Source organism: Sebastes fasciatus, chromosome 24, assembly GCF_043250625.1.
Source record: "Sebastes fasciatus isolate fSebFas1 chromosome 24, fSebFas1.pri, whole genome shotgun sequence".
Classification (NCBI taxonomy): Eukaryota; Metazoa; Chordata; class Actinopteri; order Perciformes; family Sebastidae; genus Sebastes; species Sebastes fasciatus.
Window position 1 is genome coordinate 11,458,839 of NC_133818.1, and position 8,170 is coordinate 11,467,008.

At 39.8% G+C, this 8,170-nt stretch overlaps 1 protein-coding gene across 2 annotated transcripts; it reads left to right on the forward strand.

Moving 5' to 3' along the window:
* The first annotated feature begins 1,122 nt into the window (after positions 1 to 1,122).
* Positions 1,123 to 7,220, forward strand: pln2 (phospholamban 2). Of its 2 annotated transcripts, none has more exons than XM_074627107.1 (2): positions 1,123 to 1,253; positions 5,668 to 7,220. In XM_074627107.1, exon 2 carries the CDS (start codon positions 5,922 to 5,924, stop codon positions 6,081 to 6,083), a length of 162 nt encoding a protein of 53 aa, XP_074483208.1. In that variant the 5' UTR covers positions 1,123 to 1,253; positions 5,668 to 5,921; the 3' UTR covers positions 6,084 to 7,220. The 2 variants fall into 2 exon arrangements, with proteins under 2 accessions (XP_074483208.1, XP_074483209.1); XM_074627108.1 differs by having other exon boundaries at positions 5,671 to 7,220.
* Positions 7,221 to 8,170: the final 950 nt, after the last annotated feature.

Below are 8,170 nucleotides of genomic sequence, written 5' to 3' on the forward strand. Positions count from 1 at the left end.
GGATAATGGAAACAATAGAGTGGTCCAGCAGTGATGTTTGACTGTGGGCCAAACTGCAGGCTAGCTCTGGAAATCCAAACATGGTGACCCGTCCATCACATGGAGGATGCTCAGCAACAGCACCAGGATGAAAATAAAAGCCCTGATTACTTCCGGGTTGGTCGTGACGCATCAGCATCAGTGTCTTTCTTTGGATGGATAAATTAGTATCTGCTGCAGCACTTAGTGATAGAATTAGATGCCTTCATGATTTCAAATCTCTGCTGTCTAAAAGATGCTACATTCAAAGGTTTTGGGAAATTTTAAATAAACAATAATATTAAATCTTTATTTAAAAATGACCATCCATATCTAAACATATAGAAATGTTGTGTTTTAATGCGTTTAATGCAAACATACACTGCTGGAAAGTAACTAAGTACCTATACTCAATTACTGAACTGTACTACATTTGATTTGATATTTCCATTTTGTTACTTTATACTTCTAATCGACCACATCTCAGAGAGAAAATTTTACTTTTTACTGCACATGTATTTAATCACTTTAGTTTCTTTACAGATTCAGATTATTAAAACGAAATATGATCAACTAATAAATGATGATGTATTTTTTTTTACATATTTAACTACCTAGCAGTATATAAAGTAATTAAAATGAGCTTCACCATTGCCAGCTGATTAATGCATCAATAATTAAGATATATATATATATTATTCTGCATAATGAGTACTTTTACTTTTGGTACTAAGTATATTTTGATGATACATACTTTTACCTAAGTAAAGTTTTGAATGCATGACCTTTACTTGTATTTCTACACTTTGATATTGTTACTTTTACTTAAGTAAAAGATCTGAATACTTATTCCACCACTGCAAACATATAATATTGAATAGTATTTGTGATTCATATTGTCTTCAGCTTATCATAATGTAGCTTGTGAACATTATTTCTAGTTTTTATCAGTCATGGCAACCTGGTTTAACAGATTTCAGATTTAAGGACTCAAACCCAAATACCCAAAATACTTGAACACAGCTGAAGTGAGCTGGTAGATGCCGGCTGCTGCATGTATAATTCACCAGACACGACCTTAGTATTACCACTCTCCTCAAATCCTCCCTAGGATGCCCTGCCTCCCTCTCTCTCTCTCTCTCCCTCTCCCTCTCATTGTGTTTACAGCCTTGGAGAGCGCTGCATATCTGACATTTCTCTCTCAAACTCCAACCAGCTCTGTTCTCATCTGAAAGGTAAGAACCAGCATCCTCCACCGACACAGCTGCTCTTTACTTCATTATATATCAGTAGATGGGGAGATAACGGTGATAACTCGGGATGTTATCGAGATATTAATGCTAAAACAGACATTAAAATAAGTATTGTATTGTTATTTCTAGTGGAAGAAACAGTTTCGTTATGGAACCCTAAAGGCGTTGTTTATTAATTGGTTGGGTAGTTAGCTGAGCACATTATTCATCTCACTGTGAGGGTAACAGTAGGTTGTTTTTGTGTTAAGATGCAGAAGGAAACTGTCTGCTTCCTATAAAAAGTCCTTGTTCACATCCGCAGCTCTGAGCAGAGGGGCAGGAGGAGGAGGGGAATGGAAACTGGACTGAACCTCCCAGAGGGATAAACACTTATCTTCCACTTCTTCCATTCCCATCCAAAGCACATGATTTCATTGTAGAGCGCTGAGGAGATTTCATAGTTTAAGGTTACAGAAGCGTATGATAACAAATCATATTAGCCTCACAGAATCAATCTGCTGTGATATGACAGCCTGCTCCGCGGATATTAACGGTCAAATTCATCAAATTGGACGAACTGGAAGCTGAACTTGGGGAAATGGTTTTATTAGAGAGTCCTGTGGTGATCTTGATGCGTTTTCTTTCCGTCCTGGTAACTGATTTACTTTGAGACTTTTTTTTCCTCCATGATGACCTCTCAAGGAGGCACAAGGACCTAGTTGCACATTAAAAAGCAAAAGAAACAACAATAAAGCGAGTGAACGGGGACACTTGTTGCTCAGTAATCGGCAAAGACAATACAATAAATAGGAAATCAACAAACAAATATACAAATGAGCAAACAATATTAAATATTCAATATCTCAATAACGATATATATCATGATATAGCATGTTTTCTGGTAATTCAATAAATAGTCTATATGAAATAACCACATGTTAAAGCCTATTTGTTATACCCCTGTGTGAATTAAATACTTGAGAAAATGAAAAGTATTGAATATTTTCTCATTTAATTCTAGTGCAAAAATGAACATAACAGTTTCAGATGAAATTATAAACAAAAAAAATGATAAATATTTCCATATACACACATTTGTTAATCGCATTGATGTGAGTGGTAATGCAAAGTGATATTCCCTAAATATAGTGCACATCAGAGAAATTTAAGTTAGTATGTGCTTGTTATTATCAATTTATCACGATACGATTCCATTGAAAGATGATAAATGATCATATTGAATTATCGCCCAACCCTACCTATAGTATCAATTAACTGATGTGTTTGTATCATCGTCAAAGCCAGCAGAAGTTATATAAACTCTAATCTCCTGTCAATCATAAAGTAGGAACAGAAATGTAACTTATTTAAACTTATCTAAATTTAGACATTTAAAGATGTTTAATTCATCAGCAGGTGGGTGACACTGACCATGCCCCACATAAGATAATAAGTCAGCACCAGCATGTATCTGTCTAACCCACATTTTACTCCTCGACAGCTGTCGCAGTTTTTTTTTTACGGTTGGATAGTTTTCTAAGATGATGCAGAAGTTGCAAAAGATACTGATGTTGTTAACAAAATATATTGATTTTGGTTGAATCATAACTGCATGAGGCATGAGAGGAAAATGTCCTTAGTGTCTCATGTCACCGTATGGCAATATGTGTGTGTGTGTACCTGTACAACAGCTACTGGCGCTGACACACACTGATAAAACTCACACCCGTGGAATGACTGGCACTAAAAGACTTCACTCGCACTCTTCTCAGAATGTAGCACACTATTTCAGTCTTGTACTTTTCATATCTAACTACACGTCGACATGTCACGTCCCCTCCGCTGGTCACACTGGAGAGGTATTGAGCTCTTGGCAAACGACGGCTAACAACAGCGGATTGTGTTCTCAATTTCGGCGAGTGCTGGCCAGATTTGACTGCGCATGTGTTGTTCCCCAAAGATATGACGCGTTGATGAAGCAGCCTCCTTCAATAGGCCTTGGCGTCAACAAGGAAACTAGATTCAGGGCTGCCACCAGTCTGCCCAACTCCTCTAGTTGCTGTGTCTTGTCCAGCTGTGTCTGCGAGGTTGTGAGACGTACAGACAGACAGGAGAGGAAACTAGCAAGTGATGACAAACAAATGGCTTTTTGAAAAATAAGGGCAGCAGGAGTTAAATGTGGCGGTGCCTCACAGACCCCAAATGTCATCAGACAGAGGAAAGCCTCGCTGTCAACATTTAACTCCATTTCTCTTTTGTGGAAATGAGGATTACTCGCACACAGACGAGAACGACGGCCCGTCTTCTAGCATGACATGATGTGACAGTCGCCACTCAGCACATAATGATGTGTACAGACGGGGGGGGAGGATAACGTGGGGCGCCAGTCACTCACATGTTGTCAGTCACACGGCGATGATGATGAGCTGTAGAGGCCCACACACACACGAGACGATCCCAATTTAACGCCACGGTGTCAGAGGTCAAAGTACTGGCGGGACAAAAAGGATCATTTCTCTCAGAGATCAATGAAAGCTCCATTTATGACCCGCTGTGTTGACTGATTCAGGGGCCTCGCAGTGTGCCAGGGATTATGGGTATTTATTGTTTTAGGTTCAGTATCAGCTGTTGTTACAGGGCGGCTCAGAATGACACAAGGGTATTGAAGATTTTTGTCATTTGTTTAAGCCAGCACAGCTGAGTGGAGAAGACACTGCTGAAGTTCCTCTAATGACCACTAGATGGTGGTAACAAGAAGTGACACATTTCACATCACACATAGTCATTTGATCCGAAAATATTGATTAGACCAGCTTTAAGAAAGTATTTTATGGGTACGTTTTCTTGACTGATAAGAGTTTTAGCCTATCGTAGCACTTGCACAACACTTTTGTTTTTGCTTTGCAAGCTACTTTCCTATTATAGAGGAGTAATGAAACCAGAAAATATTCACATTTAAGAAGCTGGAATCAGAAAATTTTACTTTAATTTCTTAAAAAATTACTCAAACCGATTAATCGATTATCAAAATAATTGGCGATAAACTTAATAGTTGACAACTAATCGATTTATCGTTACAGCTCTAAAACTACAGCACATTTTACCGTACATGCACAGAGGTCGTGTAAGTCTTCAGGGCTTAGAAAGCAGACCTGCCGTCAAAGCAGACACTTCAGTCGGGTCAGAAGGTCTCAGAGCAGCCTGACGCTCTTATGGAGTGATCCCAACGGGTATGAGGAAGTGTGTTAAGGTGCTAACATGTCAAGTGATAATGGGTGACTGAGAAACAGATTGAAGGGTGGAAGAAACGAAAGTGAAATGGTAAAAATAGATGTGTTGAAAAGTCTGTAGAAGGCATCAAACGGCACAAATGACCTAGGGAAGTACCAGGAAGTGAATGATTGAATGTGCATTTGATATTAGAAGCACAGAGAAGGAATAAATAGCAACACTTTCCTTTAGTGCCACCCTCAGGACAAACTTCTGCACATGGGATATCTAATGCACAGATTAGCACCCTAACATCAGACATCTCTAGTAGCAAGGCTCCAGGAATCCAGAGCTGTCTGCATGTTGTTCTCCCCTGTTGTATTATAATAAACAATGCACTCAAAGGGGCCGCCAGCAGGACCTTTAATCTCCTTAAAAATAGCTCAAAACTTGGCAGAGCCGGTGTTGAAGCGGTGAGATGTTCACCGTTTGTGGGAGCCGCTAATGCAAAAGCACGGTCACCTTGTCTCGGTGACTTTGCTCTCAGGAAAGTACCGGATCAGATGACAAAAGGGAGAGAAGACGGTACTGCAGCTGCATTGTGAAGCTCATGTATTATTTCGGCTCACATGCTTTTTCATCCGCTACTCGCTACTTGTACTCATTCGACATGTAGGAGAGCATGTGAGACTGTTGTGACAGAGGATATTGTTGAAGTGTGAGAGTGGAACTTTTTAGAAACAAGAAATCTTCCTCTTACAAGTTAAAAGTTGAATTCATAAGGAATAAAATACACTCTTGTTCAGTTCAACACCCTCAGGGGTTTCAGCTACAACCCGCTACAACCTAAAAATCACAGGTTGCGTTACTGCGTTAAAGAAAGTGGCGTTAAAACAAAGTTGTTTTAACTTAAATATCGTTAATCAAAATGTCTTATATCAAGTGTTTCAGTTCATGTCTTTTCATTGCACAATGTGAATGCACACCTTGTCGGTCACATTGTGTGGCTTAGCACATCATCAGACCTCAGCTGGCGCCTATAAGCAGCCCTCTTATCACACCATGTGCTGCGATACAGAAAGGCTCCACACGATCTCAACAAGGAGACGTCACCCAGAGGAGGGAGCTCAAGTGCTTTTAAAAGTGAGACTCAACAGTGAGCTATATCTTTAACAACCTTTTCTGTGTTCATGTTTTTTTTTTCCAGCAGCAGAGAGGAGACAGAGAAGAAAGCCTCTGTTTCTGTTGTGTAACCAAGGACTGAACCACTTCAGGCCAGGCTGCCTGAAAACACCTGACCTGAGCTCATCTCCTGACAACCGTTCCCTGATTTCACCTCCTCAGACCAGCCTAAACCAGCTCAGTCCAGCTCCGCCCGGTCCAAACAGGCCCAGCAGCCTGACCCCAAATTCTCTCCTCTCACAATCCAGCTGATCAAAATCTAACCAGCCCGCCGTCTCCATGGAGCGCGTTCAGCACATGACCAAGTCGGCCATCCGCCGAGCGTCTATGATCGAGGTGAACCCGCAAGTCAAGAGGAACCTGCAGGAGCTGTTCGTCAACTTCACCCTCATCCTCATCTGCCTGCTGCTCATCTACATCATCGTCCTGCTGAGCAGCTGAGAGTCGTACGCAGAGAGGGTTTCGGCATGGCTGCGCTGTGGACGAGGGTTTGGCTGAGATACGGGCTTTTTGATACAGGCCAGATTACTAATTAAGCAATAATAGCACCCCCATATATCAGCCCAACCCTGTTTGACCATGAAAGATCATGGAGGTCAAATGAATCCATGTGAAAACAATAACACTCTCTCAAATTGTTTCTACTACAGCTGATCAGGGATCAGCTTCCCGGCTTCTCTCTCTCAAGGGAATGATCAAAAGTGACCCGACTTCAACAGTTTAAACTTCACTGATATACTGTATGTATACATCTGCAAGTTATACTAGGTGCAATGTGTATAAACATCAATACATCATTGCTGTTTAATTTCCCATCTTGCTTCCTGCAGCCCAGGAGAGAGATAAACATGCTGGAAAATATTTTTTCCATTAGTATTTTTATTACCTCCTCCGTCTGCCACCGCCAGAGACATGGCAGAAGTGTGTGTCACATCACATCTCTGTATTTTGACACTTCAATGCTGCCATCTTGGCGGTTACCAGAGCCTAAAAATCCACATTTGGTAGAGAGAAACTGGGACAGGAAAGCAGCAAACACTGTGGCTGAGAGAGCGATAGGCTGAGACACTTGTCAAATCATCATTACGACAGACTGGGTTAGAAAATATCTGTCATGTCTGACTACACTGAGTGTAAACTATTCTTGCCTAACATATATAAATATAACGCTTGATATTATACTTAGAGATCATTCTAAGCATATAAAGTGAAGTACAGGCTGAGGGCATCTTCAACCTTTAGGCAGCTTACCTGCAGCTGCTTCTGATGGGCTACATGAACATATAATTCAGTACAGATTACTTTGTTTGGGCTTCAGAGATCAATGTGCATCTGTTTGGAAGTGTGCAAATAGAGAGTTTTAAACACACCACACACAACCTCTGATATAGGCCTGACATATACAGTACATGCAGTTTATCCGTTGTGGAGAACACTTCACTTTGCATGGTGTGATTTCACTGAATGATGTTTTCTGTTTATTCTGTTTAGTTATTACGGCTATTGTCAGTTCAACACCCTGAACATTTAGGGTTGTGTCAGCAACGGTGTATAAAAATAAGTCAAACTCGTAAATCTGAGGTGCATTATAGTCCGCAAGAATTTAATATATAACTACAAAAATCACAATTTTCATCACAACTTACCAGCCACATTTACATAGAATTTATCTTCACTATAGTTGGAATTATTGAGAAGAAATTGCAGTTTTGTTCTTCTATGTGTGTTTGGAAGATTGTACCACCTGACTTTTAAAAAATGGAACACCAAAGAAATTGCATGTCAATAAAATTAAAGTGTTTTTTCCTGTGTGGACAAATTGTTTTATTAGTTGCATTTAGATGTAAAAAATACAGGTCAAGTCACTGAAGACATTTTCAAGTGATAATTTTACCCATCGATGGGTGTTTGAAGGTTGTACAATAGGCCCTATTCCAAGCAACCACTTTGACATGACATTGCAGGTTAAACACAGGTGTAATTAATAACAATTAATTAATAAGGCGGGCCAGAGCCCTGGTATTGTGCATGCTGGCTCATTGGAATGGCTGTGGCTGTGAAAATAAAATGTATTTTATCTGTTACACCTGTGTTTACCCTGCCTTGACATGTCAAACTGGCTGCTGTGAAAAGGGCCTATTAATACAAGGATTAAGATATCTCAAAAAGACAAAAACAAGAGTCTGAAAATGTGACAAAACATTTTTCCTTGTGTTTAGAGAGAGTAGGTTTGGTTCAAATACTCATACATCCTGGACATCCTTAAAGCTGCCTACATTCAATATTTCTATACTAACAATAGTATTTTTAGGTTTAGAGCTTGTCTCTACTGCCCCTAAGTGGCCAGAAAATAATTTTATGTTGATTTAACAACCGTATTAGATAAAAAGTGTTGGATAGGTCCATGATCATTTTCAAGAATACAATTTAAAAGGCACATTTTGCATCTTAAATTGATATCAAGTCTAATCGGATTCAAGGTCAACAACCAGCTGTGGATTAAGTAGCTGGTACAGTAGTATTAGTGT